We start from the raw sequence: 17,824 nt of genomic DNA on the forward strand, positions 1-17,824 counted from the left end.
GTTGCCTGAATGGACTGACCTTCTGGAAAGAGCGATCAGAGTATGAGACGGCCTGAGTCGGTGGCTGAGAGTGGACAGCAAGTACACAGAAAAGAAATGGAAGAAAGTTGGGATGACCTCAGGGACCCCTGGGAAGGTTTACGATTAGCATCGCTGGTGAAAGTGGTACCTGGCTGCCAGGGAGCCGAAGACCTTTAAAATCTGTGTCTTATTAAAGATACACACAGAAGTATTGGAAACACGGGCGTAAGGAAGAGGCTTGACCAGTTCTTAATATAATGGAGTCAGTATTGTACACTGTCTTTAATGAAACCTCAAACAGTCTATGGAGACTCTGCCCTGATGGCACCTGTCACGTTCAAGTACAACCTACAGGTGAGAGCGAGGGTGCTGCGGAATTACCTGTTGTTGCAGGCGCCCGTGATGAGCCTGAACTTGTTTGCCAGGCAGGTGTTTGGACACCTGGGGGGAAGCATGTAGGGCTGGCATCCGGACAGGTGTGCAATCATTTTCAGTAGGTCTTCTGATAAAACATCTAAAGAACAAGCACCAAAGCTTCAGCCCTCTGTTGTAATAACAAACCTACCCGACCGGGTAAACGTTCTAACGTGACCGGGATTCACACAGAACCCTCCTCATTCTTTGCAGGAAGCCCTTCCTTCTCCTTGAAATCAATCCTCTCTCATTTAACCCCCTTGAGTGTCCTCATTGCTAGGAATGTGGGGTTTAAAATTTATTTTTGCTTTGCGATCTTTCAGAAAAGCAATTCTGAGAGCTCTGACCCCGGAGGTAAGCACTTCTCAGAGGCATCTGCAGCCTCGCCTGTGGAATCTCCAGTGTTTGCCATGCTGCTCGGCTGAGGCTGGGGGCCCACGCGCTGACCTCAGAAGACGGCGGATACCTGGCCTCTGTCCTCCCCGCAAACCCTACCTCAGTCAAGTTTCCTAACGGTATCCGTGTGTCCATCTACAAAACCCTTCTTTTTCCCCTCATGTTGATGTTTGGTTCCTTCTCATAAATCTTTCTAGGTTAGGGCCCCAGGAAACAGTCTCTTATTTTTTGCCAATTTTGTTGCTGTTTATTTGACAAATCAAAGCGAGGACCACTTTCTTGGCTGTTGGTAGAAGGAATCACTGGTTACTCTCCAAGGTGGTTTGTATAAATCTTCAAAGGTAATGCCATAAAACTGGCCAGATCCCAATGAAATCAAGATAGAAAAACACTGGAAGACACGCATCCCATTTTCAAACTGGGGAGAAACAAAACTAGCTTAATTAATGTTCACTGAACAACCTCTATGGAATGACTGTATGTGGACAGTTAAATGAACCTTAGACTACAATTTTTATTTAGTCGATAGAGAAATACACATTCCTTAACAAGGTGAGTACAGAGGCTTCGTACCAGGAAACGCTCAAGCACGTGCGAGAGTAAAACAGACAAAGTCCATGAGAAGAACCACAATGGGACTTCCCTGGTGGCACATTGGTTAAGAATCTGCCTGCCAATGCAGGGGATACGGGTTCAATCCCTGGTCCGGGAAGATCCCACATGCCACGGAGCAACTGAGCCCGTGCACCACAGCTACTGAGCCTGCGCTCTAGAGCCCACGTGCCACAACTACTGAGCCTGCGAACCACAACTACTGAGCCTGCGTGCCACAACTACTGAAGCCCGTGCGCCTAGAGCCTGTGCTCCACAACAAGAGAAGCCACCGCAATGAGAAGCCCGTGCACCGCAACAAAGAGTAGCCCTTGCTCGCAGCAACTAGAGAAAGCCCGCGCGCAGCAACGAAGACCCAACACAGCCAAAAATAAATAAATTTATTTTTTAAAAAAAGAACCACGATCATAGCTATGTTCATACACAACCAATGTTAGGAAACATCCCTAGGGGAGGGGTGCCAACATTTGATTGTAGATACTGTTTGGTGATGAACTGATGGGGAAACATTTGGATCCTTTCATTTTACTAATTCTGAAATTTCTAGATTGGCTATGCTGATAGTGGAAATAATAGAAAACATCCTAGATTATGGGGTTCTTCAATTCTGCACCACAGCCTGGCCCAAACCCATCAGCCGAATACACCCGCAGACCTGGGCAATGGCCCTGCAACTCTACACCGTGAACCCGAGGCCGGCAGGACCTCTGACTACAGTCACAAAGACCGGAGTCCCGGCTGCACGGAGACAGGATCGCGGACCAACAGTCCTTAGAGACAGTTTTCAGCTGCTTCAATAAAAACATTTCAAATGGATCTTTGGTTGCTATAAAGTTGATTAAACTTAACTTCTAAGTTTAGTATCTGAGAATTCAGGTTAATCCCGATTTAGCTGAGTCTGTCTTATTTTAAAAGCTAAGTAAATCAGCATTAAACTAATCTACAGCTAATTGGGAGGGAAAACTCAGAGACCAGGTAGCTTATGGCACCACATTGAAAAAAGTCTCCATAAGTTTTGGACTTAGAAATACGCCTGTGATCGAAATCACTTTCACTCAGTATCTTAGCGTCAACGGAGCCTTTGATGGGATGCAGCTCGCCCCTCATGTTTGCTGGTGTGCCTGTGGCCAGCCGAGTGGATGGCCAGGGTGACTGTCCCATCTCAGGGAAGAGCACGCTGGCTCCCAGAGGCCTGAGCAGGACCCTGAGGCAGTTTTCTCAGGAGAAGCGGGGCTGCTGTCCTCGTCTCCCTGGAACACGCTGCGTCCCACAGAAGTGAGTTTCCCCCAGGTTTTAACCAGGTCGCTCAGGGCCTTGGAAGTACCCCTCAATCATTTCATACCTCAGAGCGGGGCGCTTAGATTATTGAGCTGGTTCTCCAAACCCGATCTGAACAGCAGAGAAGCAGTGATTTCCCAGACTAACAAAACCAAACTACTGAGCCTCTTAAAGAACCGCTCATTTGTCCTGTGAACGAGTGGGCATCGTGCCCTGCGGGGACCACCCCCCCTGGCCCCTGACCTGCCCCCCTCCCCCGGGTGCTCACCTGTGGGCGGCCCAGGCGGTGCAGAGCGTAGCTGAGCCCTCCTCATCGCCTCCTGCACCGACATCTCCATGACGTCCGCCGCCCGGGACGCAGCGCGGCTGGCGGGCTCAGGGAGTTTGGAAAAAGACAGAAGCTGTGACGGAGAAATGATTTCTCTTTTGTGGAGGTTTCTGGGCACAAAGAGGAGATGTAAAGTCAATTATTCTTTTATGGTGTTTGGTAATTACTTACTAATCAATCACACGCACCTTTACTTAGTACCTGCCAGGCGACAGGCAGGTGGGGATTCAAGGACCCCGTCCACAAGGACCGCGGGATTTAGTGAAGGGATGGGACCCAAGTGTAGACAATCTGCCAGTGTTGAAAGGTGAAGAGAATGACCAACGTTTGTCTTTTACAAACTTGAATAGCCAACTCATTTGATCCTCATAACGGCTGCGTGAGATCAACCTTCTCATCAAAGTCCAGTTAGTAAATGGGTTTGCTAACGTTGCCTGTACATCTACCGTACATTGCCATGAAAACTAAACTAAGTTGGTTTCAGAACACTTTCTGACAGTGGCCCATCTGTGTATGTTTGCCGCTGATTCATTCTTCTTGGTCACTTTGTAATATACTTTAAATTTTTGTTGAGATAAGGTCGTCTCACTTTTTATGTTGAAGGTTTTTCTAGCTTATTGTGAAATACTGATTTTTAGTGTTATTTAAGGAGATTTTAAGTGCTAATTAATGTTTCACTGAGAATATCACCGTGGATAAATAAATTGATTATGTAACTTGAAAAAACAACCCGGTTAGACGTGAGGGTTCCAGCTGTTGGATGGGGCTCTGAGAGCCAGCAGCCTGTCCCGGTCCCAGACCAGATGTGCTGAGGCTGCGACCAGCTGTGTCCATGCCAGTCAGGCAGCTCACTGCACAGCCGAGCAGGTGACGGAGCTGCTGGCGGTGAGAACTGCGAGTCCTGCCGCGCGGGTGCCCCTCACCCTCCCGTCCCTCTGTCCTCTCACGAGGGTCCCCGGCCTTTGGGATTCCAGCAGCTCCCACCATAGGGGACCCACCTGCCCACCAGCATCTCAGGGCCCGGGGACCCCTGGAGGGGCAGGACCCGGGTGGCCTGTGCAGGAAGCTGCCGTCCCCTGGTGGCCCCTGCAGGGTTGCACCACCGAGAACCCAGGAGCCCGTGTGAGAACCAGCTCTAAGCCTAACCTGAGAGCCGTCGGGGCAGAGCTTGGGGGCAGGACACCCCCTACCGCTGCCGCTTAGGTTTCTGGTTCACAGCCCTGAGGTCTTGGGGAAATGGCCCAATTGTGCTTCAGTCGTCGTGCGAGCTCTGAGTAAGTGGATCCTTCACACATTTCCCTTGTTACTAACAATCTGGAATGTGCGGAGCCCACTGAGCGGAGGTGACGTGCAGGTGCCGGCTGAGCACTGACCCAGGTTACTCCGCGTCTTCAGTTATTTATTGCGCATCAAAGCGCAGGAGACCAACGCCAGGCGGGCCCATTTTACAGATGAGGAAGGCGGTGCACCAGGATGGCAGCCCGTGACTGATGGAGACGGCGTTGAGAGTCGAAGATCCTACACACACGGCATGCCAGACACCAGCCAGTGCGCGTATAAACGTACACGATAGAGAACCTAACGTGGGAGCGTGCTGGATTTGCCAGCGTGTTTTCCAAAGGTACTGTGAGGCCGTGAACTTTGAGGGGCAGAGCTTTTCCTTACAAGCTCCCACGGGAACCAGGTTCAGAGACCCCAGGCTCCGGGCTCAGAGACCAATGAGGCCGTTGCTCAGGGCTGCCCACTTGTGTTGGCGTCTGTGTCCCCACCCTGGACGCCGCGGTAGACATGATATTGGCCCCTGGAGACGTCCAAGTCCTGATCGTCAGGCCTGTGAACATGTTCATTTCTACAGCAAAGGGAATTAAGTTGCAGATGGAATCAAAGTTGCTACTCAATTGATCATAAAAGGGGATATCTCAGAAATAACTAAATTTCCTTGTCAATTGCATTATTATGAACTTTCATCAAATCTTTAACCGTGGTCATTTTTAAGTCTTTTGTCATTTACAGACAGTTCTGGGTGTACTCTGATGCTTTTGCAAATATGTTCCTATAAAAGGGTTTCATCTTCAAGGAATTCATGGAAAAGACTCTGACAAGCACAGGTTTCTGGTAACTGACTGTACTGCTGAACTGAATGAATAAGCATTTTCAGAACTCTAATGAAAAACTGATGAACTCATAAAAGTGCTAACAAAAGATCAAGATGAAAAAAATTAATTACATGGGACTGAATGAACTGATGAGGATGATTATAATTTTTGTGACTTTCTGTTTGAATTAAAAAAAAATATATATATATATATATATATATATATATAAAGTAACTGCAAACTGTCTTCTGCACCCCATAAGGCTTCATACCATCAAGATAACTTTAAAACCTACTTTTTTCACTCAACATTATACTTCTGAAGATTTAAAAAAAAAAAAAAAAAAAGGGGGATCTTGTCCTGGATGATCCAGGTGGGCCCAGGGTAGCCACAGGGGAAGGTGACAGTGGAGGGAGGTCGGAGAGATGGATGTGACAGCTCCAAGAAGGGGGAAGGGGCCAGGAGCCAAGGGATGCAGGTGGCCTCTGGGACATGGAAAAGGCAGGAAGCGGATTTGTTCCTGAAGTTCCAGGAAGAACACGGTTCTGCTGACACCGTGGTTTTGGCCCCGTGAGATACGTGTTGGACTTTAACCCGCAGGACGGTGAGGTAATAAATTATGTTGTTGTAGCCACTGAGTTTGTGGTGGTCTGTTACGGCGGCAGCGCCCGTGGGCTCTGGTCCTGCAGAGGAAGCCGGGTCTTTCTAGGAGGACAGGAAGCCTGGCCTTTACCGGAAGGAGTCCTTAACCGCGCGCCGGACAGTGAACAAAGCTCTGTCTGCCAACGCTGTTCGCTGTGTAGACAGCCTTGGAGAGCCGTCTGGAGAGAGGCAGCTGGGGCCCCTTCTCAGGAGAGCTGGTGTATTAGAAAACAGACAGGATCTTCCTGGGCCACCGCCCACCAGCCCCCGGGCCCTTCCCCAGGCCGCGGCCGGAGCCCCAGGGCAGCAGGAGGGCCTGTGCCGGCCTGGAACTCACCTCCCTGTTTGCTCAGGTCTCAGTGGGGACAGACTAATTTCCAGGTTTCTAGTGTTTTTCTTCTGCTGTTACTAAAATCCGCTGTTCCGCACAGTCAGCGAGTAGCCTTTGTTTCAACATTTACGTTTGAAATGAAGCCTCCAGGCCACAGACTTTGCAAAGGGTCAGTTCCCCCTTGGGAGAAAGCAGGTCACCTCAGGAGAGGACGGTGCAGCCCTCCGCTGCAGGGGGGTCCAAGGAGGCTCAGTGCCTTCTCTCCACGGGGGTGTCAGCAGCTCTTCCCCTTTTTCTTGAATAGTTGATATCACAGTCGGGGACACACTAACAGAGTCAGACTTCAGGAGAAGATTTCTTCTTTCTTTCCCCTTTGGTTCAAGTTTTTATAAAATGAGCAAAACTTAGTTGCAGCCAATGTGGACAATAGGGACTTTTTCTGGTGGGAATAATAGAAATTTGAAATAAACCGACCTCTGCCTTGTGATATTTTGTATCTTAAGACCTTAAATAATTATTAGTCAGCTTCCAGCAAAATAACACACTTGTGAAGATAAAGCCTGCTTTTTAGATTCTTGTGTGTTTGTTGTGTTTGCTTTACAAACATCTAACGTGAGACTATAATATTCTTAATACTGATGTCACTTTTATATCTAAAACGAAGGTGTTTCTTAATGATTTAAAAGGAATGGGGGGCAGATTTAATTCCTAGGTAAGGTTACAGCTGTGTCACAGAGCCCGGACGCTGGGGCCGTGTGTCTGGACCCCTCCTGCCCCCTGGGTCTGAGGCCAGTTCTGCAGGAACCAAGCTCCCTCATCTGTCTTTTGAAGCAGGATATATTGAACCCTGGCTGCATCACCGCCCTTTGCTCTGTTTTGCTAGAGAGGGAATTCGAATACGGGTTCTCTCAGTTGTTTGCGTGTGACCCCAGAAACGAGAATAAGCTCGCGTGAGTCTCAGCCCCTAATCTGTAAGGTGGAGGAAACTGTGAAGAAGACGATGGGCAAATCCGCTAGGCCCCGGGAGCCGGCGCTCCTCCTTCCCACTCCCGGGACGGTACCTTCTCATCGTGGAGTAGACGGCCTCGTCCACCAGCAGCTTGCTCGCCTCCACGATGCCCCTGACTCGACACTCCTCCGTCTCTCCTACGAACGAAGCATCACACCGTCAAACGCAAAGTTCGCAAACTCCCCGCCACGTGCAGCTGGATGTAGTGACAGCCACGCGGCGTCTGGGCCCCTCCTCCGTGGGGTCCTGGGTCCGTTTCCCCATCTCAAGTGAGTGTTGGTTCCTTGCTGGCAGAGACCCTGGGGATGGGGTAGGGAGGGACCCAGCACCATCCTTACGCGGGCAGCCTGGCCATTCCTACTTCTCACTTGCCCCAGCCACCTCCAGGGATTCTGAATAACTTCTTTTCTGAGCGTTTTAGTTACCTAAACCAGTGGTATAGAAAGTTTATAATAATAGTTGCCTATTTTAACTTGCTCATTTAAGAGAAGATAAATGACTCCAATACACCAGCAGTTTGCAGTGAAAAGACCCTTATTTTTTATTTTAGTTTTTAGCACTTGGCATGTTTAACAAGTTCTGTGGTATAATTGCGTTTCCCCAGAATTCGTATGTTGACATCCTAGCACTCAATGGAGCAGCGTCAGGAGGAGGGGCTTTGGGAGGTGACGAGGTCGTGAGGACGGAGCCCCCATCATGGGGTACCTGCCCTAGTATAAGGGACCCATGAGCTCCCGCCCCTTCCTCCAGGCGAGGACACAGTGAGAAGACCCCGTCGGTGAACCAGGAGGAGGGTCCTCACCAGAATCTGAAGGTGCTGGAGCCTTGATCTGGGACTTCCGGCCTCCAGACTGTGAGAAGCAACGGTCTATTGTTTATAAGTCCCCCAGTCCATGGTTCTGTGATCACAGCCCAAGTGTACTGAGACAATAATTTAAGATTCTGTCTTGGGGTTAAAATGTGAGGTTCCAAATGAATATTATAAAGTAGGCGACTCCTTCCAATAATGTACACAAGGAACTTCTGTTACTAAATTACCTTTTGCATAATCAATACTTCATCAAAGGAAATGCATTCATTTCTAAGAATAGAATATCAGAATGTTCTTGAATGCTATACATCTAAATAGAAAGAAAGCTATTTTTAAAATGGTAGATTTCCATATCTTTAGAATTACGTAGGCATAGCGTATTCCAGAAAATATATTAAATTCCTGAGCAAATTTAGGAGGATTAAGTTACCAGATAACTTTTGTCCTAAAATTTAACGGAAGATTTTGTTGCAAGAAGAAGTAAAGGGACTCGAAACTGTAAGAAAAGTTTGGGGGATTCAGACGGCAGGTTCCTGGGAGGCAGAGACCTTGTCAGAGTACATCCTGCACCCAGGAGCCCAGCGTGGGGTCTCGCCCCTGGTGGACCCACAAGGCACCTTGAAGGACTGTCAGGTTTCGCCTCCAGCCCCTCAGTGTCCTTCCCCAGCCATCAGCGCACGTTCCACACCGTGTCTCCCTCCGGTCCTTTCTCTCTGCCCCCTCTGCTCCTCCAGCCCCGGGCTGGTGGAGGGCACACGGGGCGGGAGCGGCCTCAGCTCGGCTGGGTCCAGGCCGCCACGGCCATGGGTTCCTGCCGTGGGGTCTGAAGCACACGGCGGGCAGGCGGCACAGGAAGGGGGCAGAGCGGGGGAGTCAGGGGGACCCCAGAGGCGCCACCAGCCTGGGGCTGCAGAACCCGCAGGAGAGGCCGGCCTTTTCGGGGACCCCTGCCCTGGGGCTGGAGGGGATTTCACTCAGCTCTCAGGACTGGGGACCCCACGAAATCTTGGAGTTTAAGGCCCTTGTGACCTTCATGTATTTCCTTTCGTTCCCATCCAAACCCTCCGTCCACGTTTTTGTTTCTGAGGTCGGCCTGGCCCTGAGTTGGCCGAATGCACTGACCCCCCTGCCTCTTAGGTCTCCTGCAATGAGATCAACTGCTGGCTCTTCGCAGGCACTTGGCAGTTATTTGAGAACGAACGGATTCAGTAAAAAGAAAAATGTTTATCTGTCACCACTATCTTTGGAATTAACAGTTGCTAGAGAGATCCTTCCTTTTCTTGACGTTATTAACATTGTCATTTAAGCGTCATCGATCATATTTGACTTATTCTCCAGTATCTTTCCTTACTATGAAATATTTTACCGAGTTCCTAAAGATAGTGTTACAGGCTTGCAGATTATTATCTCTTCAGATATTGCATAAGAAATATATTTTTGTGCTGAAAATTCCCCATAAAAGTGTAGTTCTCGTCTTGAATGGCCTCCCGTCTCTGCCGGCCGCGGGCAGATGTGACCCGTTTCGTTTCCTCCTCACCATGTGGCGCGTCAGCCTCGTCTCCCTTCCTGGCTCTTCAATCACCTCCTTCAGCTGCAGCTGAGCAGCCGCGGGGCACGGGGTGGCGTCCAGAGACGCAGCATCCGATCGTAGGATCACAGACTGGGAGATCTGGAACCTAACCTCTTCTTTTCAGATCCGAAGACTAAATTCGAGGGAGTTTCCTGATTCGTCTGATCTGGAGACATCAGCCTTCTGAAGGTGGGTACCACCCGAGGGGGAAGGTCCCCTCCGTACATGGTCATCTCACATGGAAAGAGCTGGAATTCGGGAAGCCGTTATGCAAGAAAACACTACAGGCCAGAAAGAAGGAAGTCACTTATTTCCAAAGAGTGACTACTAAAAAAACAAGGCAAGAGTGCTGGACTCTTCCTCTCTGAGCTGTACTCTCGACTAACTCCGAGGACGTGGCTTTGCTCTGAGCTCTGTGTTTAGTCCTGACTTTAATGATACCTGTTTGCTGAAACCCAATGAACTGGAATAAGTTTGCCAACTTCCCTTGTTAAACAGATTCACTCATCAGGCCGGGTTCCCAAATCCCCCATCTGCAGCAACGCCTCTGCTGCCTCTTGTTCATTTGCGTCTGATTCTCTTGTAAAAGCTATGACTTGTTGGAACATTTGCCACACAGATGATTGCACTTAAATCTTGACTTTGCACAAACACGAGAAACGAACCCCAATCCTTGTGGTGATGAACTCACGTGGTCTCCACGATACACGCTCTATTCGGAGCTTTTGAGAGAGGACTTAAACTCCTGCTGTGCAACCGTGCCTACAGTTCACAAACGGATGTGACACCTAAGGAGAGTTGTTCCTGAGTGTTTATCAGCCAGATTCAGACGTGTGTGTTGTTTCCACGTGCAGACCTGGGAGGTGAGGGCGAACAAGGCCACAGCTCCGCCATCTCTGAGACCCTTGGGGCCTCTACTTTCTAAGCTGTGAACGGGTGACTGGACCCCACGGGCAGGAGCAGCCCACAGAGAAGGCACCCCACCCCGAGGGGCTCCCCACTGGCAGGTGGAGATGGACGTCTGCGGTCCAGCCCGGACCTGTCCTCATGCCCAGTGCCCCCAGCTGGTTCTGAACAGGCGAGAGAGAGCAATCCGACAGCTCGTGTCACAAAGTCTGTGAACACAAGTGATATAAACCCAAACTCGGACAAAAAGTCTGGTGGGATCGTCATTGAAATTTTGGCTACGGAGAAATGTGACTGATAAAAGTTATGTTTCAAAGAAAGTTCGACACTTCTATATATAAAATAGATAACCAACAAAGACCTACTGTATATAACACAGGGAACTATACTCAATATTTTGTAATAAACTGTAAGGGGAAACAATCTGAAAAAGCGTATATGTATAACTAAATCACTTTGCTGTACCTGAAGCTAACACGATATTGTAAATCAGCTCTTCTTCAATTAGAAATGAATAAATAAATAAATAAAAAAGAAAGTTAACCAGTGCGCAATTATTTTGTTTAAAATGACCATTGGCTTGTCAACTGGGAAAAAAAAAAATCATTGTATTAAAGGCTGTAAAAGTGAAACACTGTACTACTAAGGGTATTTTCTAAATAATTAATTTACAAAGTAAACAAGTAATTAGCCAGCTTCAAAATATTCTAATGAACAATCAATTAGGCTCCAAATTGCAGCATTTTTATCAGATGCTATACTGTGCATTATTTATATATACACTGAAAGTTTGAGGAAAAATAAAACCTCTTAGAGATGGGGAAACAATAAAAAATTGCTCTAGCAAAGCTGTAGATACACCTTTCCCAATTTTTAAAAAATGTATGATTTCTAAAACTAAGAACTCTAGTGTGCAGATATATTTATATTCTGTTGAATGGCTCTTACTCATGACAACTTTGTCACTATGGTTTTGTAGAACTAGGACTGTAGTAAATATGAAATGCAATGACTAATTCACAAAGCATTTGCTGCACCCATCCTGTGATGGGTGTACCGGGCTGGGAGGAGGGGGACCACATTGCCTGAGGATATTTAAGATGGAATTGGTGTTTGTTTTTTTCTGGTTCATAATGTCCAGGCACGATGCACTCAGTACTTTAGACGGAGCATCTCACTGATACTCCCAAATAGAACTGTGGTGGAGAATCTTCCAGTTTTCTCCATTTTACAGACAGGAAAGTGGCCCCGTCAGTAGTGGGTGGGGACAGAGCCTGACCCCGGCCCCCTCACGGCCTCGACGGCCAGGCCTTTTTCTTAAGGAGCGTATGGGTCTGCAAAGGACTTTGGTGCAATTGTTCGCGTGGCCCCGCGGCCCCCGTGTTCAGTGAAACTGGAGACTCGGTGGCTCTCAGCAGGAGACACCCTGGGGTGGACGTGGCTGCGTGGACTCAGGCCGCTCCTCAGGCCTGGAGGGCGATCAAGGGGCCGGGGGCTCAGGGGAGAGGCCAGGGGAGCAGAATGTCCAGCCCTGAAGAGCCCAGAGGGGCGAGCCTGCCCGGGGGGCCCGTGTTGCAGGGGCTGGTGATCAGAGAGCATCCTCGAAACGCCCTCCGACACCCTGCCCCAGTCACATCCCTTCTCCGTGCTTGGGACCTTTTTTTCCTTTTTTTTCAAAACAGAAGCAGAGTTTGAGCTGTGATGGTTTCAACCACAGCATAGCTATACCTTTCTTAACTGAACTTGACATTGTAGCACCCTGATTCCAGAAAATACAGCACAGAAGTGATTTAATGAAAAATGATTTTGTGGTACAGGAACAAACAACTACTCCCAAAGAAATGTTTTTCAAATATATGAGTAGGTAAAAATGGACATTTTCTATTGTGTAATCATAGGAAAATCAGTTATTTTTCAGAAAGAATTGTATTCTAATCCTTCTAAACTCAAGAATTATTGTTCTTTTCTTGGAAAGTGGAAGAAACACTGAAGAGGTCTTACCTGATTCTGGAGAACCCACGATGCTTCCTGTTCTGGTCGCTGGGAGCAATAACTTTATGATTTCAGAAGACCGTAATTGATTGTTACTCACCCCAAAAGAGGTCCTTGTGTCTCAGGAGGAAAGAGAAGACAGCTCCAGCACAGGCCACAGCCAGCGTGGTGCCCAGGACGGCCCGAGCTCCCATCCTGAAGAGGAATTGAGAGCGTCAGGCGGTCAAGGGCGCGGTCAACTCCTCAGTTAGAGCCCCTGTCGACGACTCTGCACGCACTGGTCCCTGCGAGGCGGCTGCTCTCAGAAGCTTGGGTCCGAGCTCCGGGAGGTTCTGACCCACATGGCTGTGGTGTGGACAGGCCTCACCCGCCCAACTATTTGAAAACAGATCCCCCCTCTTGGGCAGCTGTGGTCGCCAGAATAGCTCAGTGACAACCTGTTTCAATTCATGGTGATGCCTAATGCCGTAAAACTTCTGGGAATAATTACAGGGAATAAAACAAATCTATTTCCCATAACACATCTCTATAGAATAAAAAAAAGTGAATAATACAAGGAATTTAGCCTTTAGAAAAGAGGTAAATAAAATTTCTAAATGCATGTGGGATTTCCTACCACATTCTTTTTCCTGCTTATAAACTGATTTCAGAATCACAGAGCTGTTAAGACAAAGCAAAAACTCCAAATCAATCATTTCTGTTTTCCCAATTTTTCTTTTCCTAGCCTCGGGTGTTCTGCTGCTATTTTTGGGCCACGAACTTTGTTAAACGGGGTGGTGCTGACAGGGCATCCTGAGTGGAGCACGTGTCAGGGCCTGCTGACCTGTGAACCGACCTGGCCACACCTGCCGGCCGTGCTTTCTGCACTGAGGTCGCAGGAACCCTAACAGTCGCCAGCCCCGCGGCCCTGCTCAGACAGGCTCCCAGATGTGCCCTGAGCCCGAATAACAGCCTCCCTGGAACTGCTTTACAAGTTTCAGTGATGCATTTCTCCCAGAAAAAGGAAAGCCAAAAAGTTTCGCAGCCAGACCCTCTCCTCCGCTCAGCCAGGAGGTAGGTGTGCAGGACAGGGGACCCAGGACGTGCCCGGCTGCCCGGGGCCTGGCCTCCCGCCTATAAAGAGGCTCCAGGCTCCACTCCCCGCCCACGTCACCGGGCTGGACCGGCTCCCGTTCCTGGGTTGGCTGGACGTTTACGTCTGTGTTTGCACAGAAGGCTGTGTGCTGACCAGGTGTGGCCTCACCTGGGTCCATGTGAGGTTGAGCCTCTGGCCCTGGAATGAGGAGGAAAGGGAGAGAATGCGTATGTGCCGGGAGAGAAGAAACCAAGTAAAACCGGCCCCGCGTAACCTCGCACTGTCCTCTCTCTTGCTTCTCTGAGTTGAGCACCTTATGAAAAAGAACACGTTCCTCTTCAGAGGCAGCGGCTCCAGGGAGCCCTGCCAACGCCCTGCATCCCGTCTCAGAGCGGGTGAAGCCCGTCTCCTGGCTTGTAGAGAGGGGGCGGTTTCTGGACCTCTCCACCTCCCGTCTGAGTCCTGGGTTTCTTCTGCATGAAAGTCATCTTCCTCTTCTTTCTGCTCTCTTTCCCTCTCTTCTTTGTGCCTTGTTCAAGCTTGGGGACGCTCCCTCCAGGAAAGCTGAGGTTACACGCTAGCACGTATGCAAGGCATTGGGACATCAGGACGTATTTGAAGCATTAGAGTGTCATGATTAGCATAGGAAAGATCAGTCTGAAAGTAACACAGTAAATGAGTTAGAAAAGCAGGTGGGGAATCATCAACAGTTATGGTAATTTCTCCCTGAAATGGTGGGAACAGGCTGGGACGGTGAGAGGAAGGGCCAGACTCCAAGGCCCCTTCACAGCAAAGCAGGGACTTGGTGACTTGCTTCCCTGGGAGCAGGGAGGCGGCAGAGCCAGGGCCCCGCCCGGCTGAGTTGCTGGCCTGAAGTCGTGGGGGTCCCGCTTCTGACCCTGGGGAAGCCAGGGAAGGAGGGGAACTGGGTGAGAGAAGCAGAGGTAACTGTCCGGGTTTGGACATTGGATTTGAGGCACTGGGGCTGTGCACAGGCAGCCAGCTGGCGGCGTTTGGAAACACACTTTTGGAACTCTGGGTGGAATTTGCCCGAAGAGGGCCGTGAATGTAGATGAGGCAGCTGGATGTGACACACGGGGTGGTTCAGGGAGAACACAGGGACCCAGAGGAGTCTCTTTACTGGGACACCAGCTGGTGTCGGCCTGTGTTTAGGGCCCTGGACGTGAGGATGATCCCAGGAGACCTGATGCTCCTTTGAGACCTCGGCTGGCTCAGGGCAGACGCTCAGATGGGTGGCCTTGCGCACTCAGCCCCAGACGCCAGTCCCCTGGTGTAGCCCTGTTTCCACGGGCATCCGTGCCGGCTGGCTGCACCCAGGAACAGCGGGTCCTCGTGCCCAAGTCACCCTCCACGACGGGGCCCGAGATGTTCCGTGACTCACGTCAGAGCCTGGAGTTTGCATGGTGCCCTGTGGGGACGAAGCACTCACGTCCCACTGAGCCTTCTAGAGGTTCCAGCTCACTGGGGTCCCCACCCCACGTCCTCACACGAGGGGTCAGAATAGCACAGGGTTGAGCAAAAAGCATTAGACTGAGATGGAATCCCGGACCCTGACCCTTCGCCCTTGCCGGTGCTCTGAGGCTTTTACTCCTGTTCACCCTCCCAGCCCCGTCCCGAAGTGGCGGGGCCCAAACAGAGGTCCTCTTCCTCCAGAAAAGAGGTATAAGAAGGTCACATCGTTATTCTTTCTTTAGTGAATTTAAATCACTATAAGGGATGATAGAAATGTTAGTGGGTGTTAAGTCAGTAATGTGCTTTTCTGGTTTATTAAATGTTCTGACGACCTCTGTTTTATATTGTGCATTAAGAACACTGATATTTGATGAGTTATAAACAAAAAACTATACGACTCTCCTGAAATACTTGTATCATTTAACTAACTGCTTAAAGACAATCTAGGAAAGGGAATATTTTGGGACATTTTTAAAAAGCAATTGTGCCCTTTTTAAAAAGAAATAAAGAAAACATGTTGGCTTTTGTTAAAGTAACAATTACACAAGGAAACCTATCTGCTTGGTCAGTCTGGAAAAACCAGCTCAGGGTTGCACTTTTGAGAGGTATTCGTTGCATTTCCAGCTGCCTTTTAAGGGTCCAGAGCATGTGCCCTTTTCAATGTTCTGATAAAATATTCTCCAGCTTCAGGTAGTGAGACCTGACGTCCCCTCACCTCATACGCACACATCCCAGTTGGTCACGAGGACTGTTGGAATTTGTTGATGTGACCGTCTTTCTAAAGGTATTTTAAAAGTCACGGTGCATATGATTTGCCCATGTTCACGTACACAGAAATGAAAGCCCCAGGACGTGTGCTCTGAAGCTTCTGAAGGATTTGTCCTACATTAATAATTGTGTTGCCCACCGTCCGTCTCCCCAGGACCTGGGTCCCCTCCACGCTGTGTGTGACTCTCCACCTCTACACCTGGAGAAGTGGATGCTTCTTTGTCGTCCACTCAACACATATGAAATGGGAGGAGGTGACAACTAAATACATCTGGATATTCCCTCTGTGTCCACGACCTTCCAAATGAAGACGGGGTCACATGATCCGCCTCCTTTGAAAACACCGTGTCCAGAGTGAGACGTGGCCTCACCTCTTTCCTGGACCCCAGGGCGCTGGGCCGAGTCCCGCGGGTTGGAGACGGCGTCTTCCCTGTGTCCTCACCGTCCTCCGCTGTGTGTCTGTGTCCTGACCTCCTCTTCCTACGGGGACACCTGTCCTCCTGGGCTGGGGCCCCTTCTGAAGAGCTCACTTTACCCAAATTACCTCTTTAAAGACCCTATCTGCGCATACATCCTGAGGTTCTGGGGGTCAGGGTGTTGGCATGTGAACTTTGGGGGGACATCATGCAGCCCATCCAGGCTGCAGTGAGGTGCAGCGGGTCCCCCTCCTGCTGGGTGCCCGTTCAGGAGCCCGCTCCTCTCGCTCCCAGCACCAAAGCCGCTGTTCACGTGCGTGCCCGCCAAGGAGAAGATGCGCCCTCACTGCAGTGTGCGAGAGGCAGCCGGGATCCAGGGACCACGCGTGGCCGGGCTGCCCACATGGGCTCCGTGAGAAGAAATGTGTGTCCGCGGGCCCCGTGCCTTCCGCTTCCAGCTCACGTGTGACTCTTGGGCACGGTCTGTGCCGGGGAAGTGCGTGGCCTCCCGCCGTGTGTAGGTAGGTTGACCCTCCGGCCCACGGTGCTGGTGGCCTGCTGTGGGGTGCAGGCGTGGTCCTGCCCGGGTCACTCGAGCCTCCTGGACTCTGGCCCCCAGGCCACGTCGGCAGAGCCAGCCTGGGGACGTCAGTGGTCTACGTGCTGGGTGAGGCTAGTGGTCCACGCCCAGGGCTCTGATTGGGAAAAGCACCCAGTGCCCACTTAGCGGATGGGGCCACAGGTGTAGACTCGGCCGAGGCAGCTGGGGGCCTCGCCCCGACGCCAGGCTCTGTGATTCGAGCACCCGAGGGCCCTCCCGCCTGCCCGCTGTGCTTTGTCCTCCGGGTTGCTAGCTCAGCAGGGCCTCTGGGCAAAGGCTTGCCTTGGGGCTCCCCTCTCCCACCAAACCCGACCCTGCCCCCGGCCCCCCGGAGGAATCTGGAATTTACCCTGAGAGACGAGTGCTCGGAGCCCTGGCACTGCAGAGATGTAGTCCCCGGGTGGAGCCCGGCGGCCGGGTTAGAGGCGGGGGTGGCACCGTGCCCTCGGGTGGCAGATCCCAGCCCCCGCTGGAGGTGCGGGGTGCTCCTGGGCACCAGCGGGACGGGGGGGCATGGGGCACAGGGAGCGGGCAATGGGCACGGCTGTGCAGGGTCTTCTCCTCTGGGGACATCGGTGCTGAGTCGTCCCCAGAGGTGGCCTTGCTGGGCCGACTCGGGGCCCAGATGCTGGAGGCCTCTGCGATCTCACGGCCCTGCTTCCTGCATGCAGGGGCACCTGGACCGAAGCTCCCCGCCTTTCGGACGAGGAGGAGGACGCCCTGTCCAGGCCGAGGAGAGACGCCCGCAGCGCAGGGCCCAGGGGACCAACCGGAGTCACTGCCAGGCCCGAGGACGGCTAGGACGAGGGAGACTCTTTAGGCAGGGTTTCCATTTTACTTCTGTTTCTCGCAGTTGTTGCCACAAGGACACATGATTAGAAAGCAGTCTCTCTATTTATATTTTTGTTAAAGATAAGAGGAATTTTTTTTAAAGTTCTCCTTTAGGTTTAGTCATTAGTGACTGACTTGCCAAGACATGAAGAGAGTCTGTGTGAGTATTTGATTCTTGCCGATAAAAATCCTGAACGAACTCACACCTACAATGAACGCATCATCAGTTTCATTGAAACGTGAAGTAAATTTAC

General features: G+C 50.6%; 1 protein-coding gene across 1 annotated transcript in view; it reads right to left on the minus strand.

The window, feature by feature from the left end:
* The window catches only part of TPO (thyroid peroxidase), a 41,487-nt gene extending 27,614 nt beyond the window's left edge, over positions 1-13,873 (minus strand). The window contains exons 1-5 of the mRNA XM_036872601.1: positions 13,795-13,873; positions 12,507-12,601; positions 7,180-7,264; positions 2,990-3,159; positions 403-535 (exon numbers count right to left, since the gene is read on the minus strand). Coding sequence (XP_036728496.1) covers positions 403-535; positions 2,990-3,159; positions 7,180-7,264; positions 12,507-12,600 — 482 coding nt within the window. The 5' untranslated portion in view covers position 12,601; positions 13,795-13,873. The remainder of the gene's footprint in view (positions 1-402; positions 536-2,989; positions 3,160-7,179; positions 7,265-12,506; positions 12,602-13,794) is intronic.
* Positions 13,874-17,824: the final 3,951 nt, after the last annotated feature.

Source organism: Balaenoptera musculus, chromosome 13, assembly GCF_009873245.2.
Source record: "Balaenoptera musculus isolate JJ_BM4_2016_0621 chromosome 13, mBalMus1.pri.v3, whole genome shotgun sequence".
Lineage (NCBI taxonomy): Eukaryota > Metazoa > Chordata > Mammalia > Artiodactyla > Balaenopteridae > Balaenoptera > Balaenoptera musculus.